The sequence below is a fragment of the Trichinella spiralis genome (genome assembly GCF_000181795.1).
Source record: "Trichinella spiralis strain ISS 195 chromosome Unknown Scfld2, whole genome shotgun sequence".
Taxonomy (NCBI): domain Eukaryota; kingdom Metazoa; phylum Nematoda; class Enoplea; order Trichinellida; family Trichinellidae; genus Trichinella; species Trichinella spiralis.
In genome coordinates this window covers 1,190,762-1,192,719 of record NW_003526941.1, presented here as the reverse complement: position 1 = coordinate 1,192,719, position 1,958 = coordinate 1,190,762, and the positions used below count along the sequence as shown (strand labels likewise).

At 37.3% G+C, this 1,958-nt stretch overlaps 1 protein-coding gene across 1 annotated transcript; it reads left to right on the top strand.

The window, feature by feature from the left end:
• Positions 1 to 121: 121 nt before the first annotated feature.
• Positions 122 to 380, top strand: Tsp_02750a (conserved hypothetical protein; the record flags this gene model as incomplete). The annotated part of the gene is made up of 1 exon (XM_003379030.1): positions 122 to 380. A coding segment is annotated over one exon (259 nt), but the record flags the coding sequence as incomplete, so codon positions are not given.
• Between the last annotated feature and the right edge of the window lie 1,578 nt (positions 381 to 1,958).

Genomic DNA, 1,958 nt, shown 5'->3' with positions numbered 1-1,958 from the left:
CATGGTCGCAGACTGTTGCGCTGGTTGAAGCTTTTAGCTGGGCGAACGATCGTTGAAAGTGAAGCATCGTTACCAGGATACTTTCGACCCCTTAGATACGTTGTACCATCGACCATAATAGGTGGCGTCAATTTCCGGGCACGTTGCGGCGCTGGAACTCGTTCGCGCCTCTTCTGCCCATCGTCCACAAGGGCTCTCTTCCAACGGAGAATTGCTGTCCTCGTCGTCTGAGTCACTCTCTCGACCGGAAGTCGCCTGCTTATTTTGCTGCTGTGGCTGTGGCTGTTGTTGTGGTGGTGGCTGTGGTAGTGACTGTGACTGTTGCTGTGGCTCCTCGCGTTTTGTGTTCGTCTGCTGATCCATCACAGTGCGGTCAGTGATGCAAAGATAAGAACAATGGAGTTTGACTGACAATGTTTCTGCACTCTAAACAATTTTCAATTGCCAACCATATACAGACCACCACAAACAAATCACCATGCCAAAAGTAAATGAATAAAAAGTAGTAATAAAGAAAACAAGCAAAACTGAACTATCCAAACAAAGCAGCTGCGAACATAACCAAACGGTTCAAACTAGCCAATTGCAAACAAAACAAATTATTAATATACTGCCGTTGATTAAGCTGTTCAATGCTGCTTCTGCTGCGACTGTTTTTCAGTTTTGCATTTGTAGAAAATAAAATCTGATCATGCATTCAATTTCACATAATACAGAAATGTACATTAATTAATCAAGCAATCAAATAGAAAAATCGTGAGACCGATTTGAACGTCACCAACAAACAGCGTGCCAAAATTGCAATCAAAACAACACTATTCAGAGCAGAAATGAAAAACAGCACAAAAACGTGCACAAACTGCCAGAAAACACTTCAATTATCATCAACAATGAAGCCAGAGACGCTTCTTTCTTTTGCTTAAACAATTCAACCAATCAAACGCATATTCCGCGCTAGTCATAAATAAGGAAGTAAATTTTGCCGTGTAAAAATTTAACCAACGCTGCTTGCAGGCAGACAGACAGACCAGCAGTTGTCATCATCAACAATAACAACAGCAGCAACAGCAACAGCAACAGCAACAACAACAACATCATAGCATTATCATTCGTTTTTTCTCGGTTAAATCACATTCACCATCCAAGTACGGAATAAAAAAACCCCAGTCTATCTCTATTTATAAAAACGAGTTCCCAATGCTCCTTGTATGAACGCGTTTCAATCCCGCAACTGTGTTTGCAGAGCTTTACGACAAGCACGTCAACTTAATACAACGTATCCATCATTTTCATCAATAATAACTAACAAATTCTTTTCTCGTTCACAATATTGTTCATCATTCTTGACATTGTCAATCGTTTACCAATACAAAGTATCCGCATTTGAAAGATGCATTCGTTTTTGTTACAAAGTAAAAGATTAAAATATTAAACCCTTCAAAGAGACAATTACAAATTGAAAAATGGAAATTTTGAATGGAAACTAGGCCGATAATTTATCATTTTCACGAATTAAATATATAAATATAAATAAATAAATAAATATATCTTAAACATAGAACAACAAAACTTTCAAAGACGTACTGCACAAATAAAATTCCCGCATTAATAGAAAAAAATTAATGATTAATGCAAAACACTTAGAAAAAGGTGCTTTATCAAGCATGCGTAACATCGCCTGTGACGCGTGATGTTCAATAATATGCTCGCGTGTTTCATTTCAAAGTTAAATAAAAAACAAAATTTTCATCACCAATCGAATAATGTAGATTTAAATAATAAAATTCGCAAAAACAGTTGAAACGTTCAAACCGGCTTCCAGAAAGCTGATGCCAAATTTACGTAAATAATAACAAAAGCTTTCCTTCCCAACAGCGTAAAATTAAATATTACAAATTATTCCCTTTACCTGCCAATGGACCTTATATCAGCATTTGACAGTTTCCGAGCCATAGATA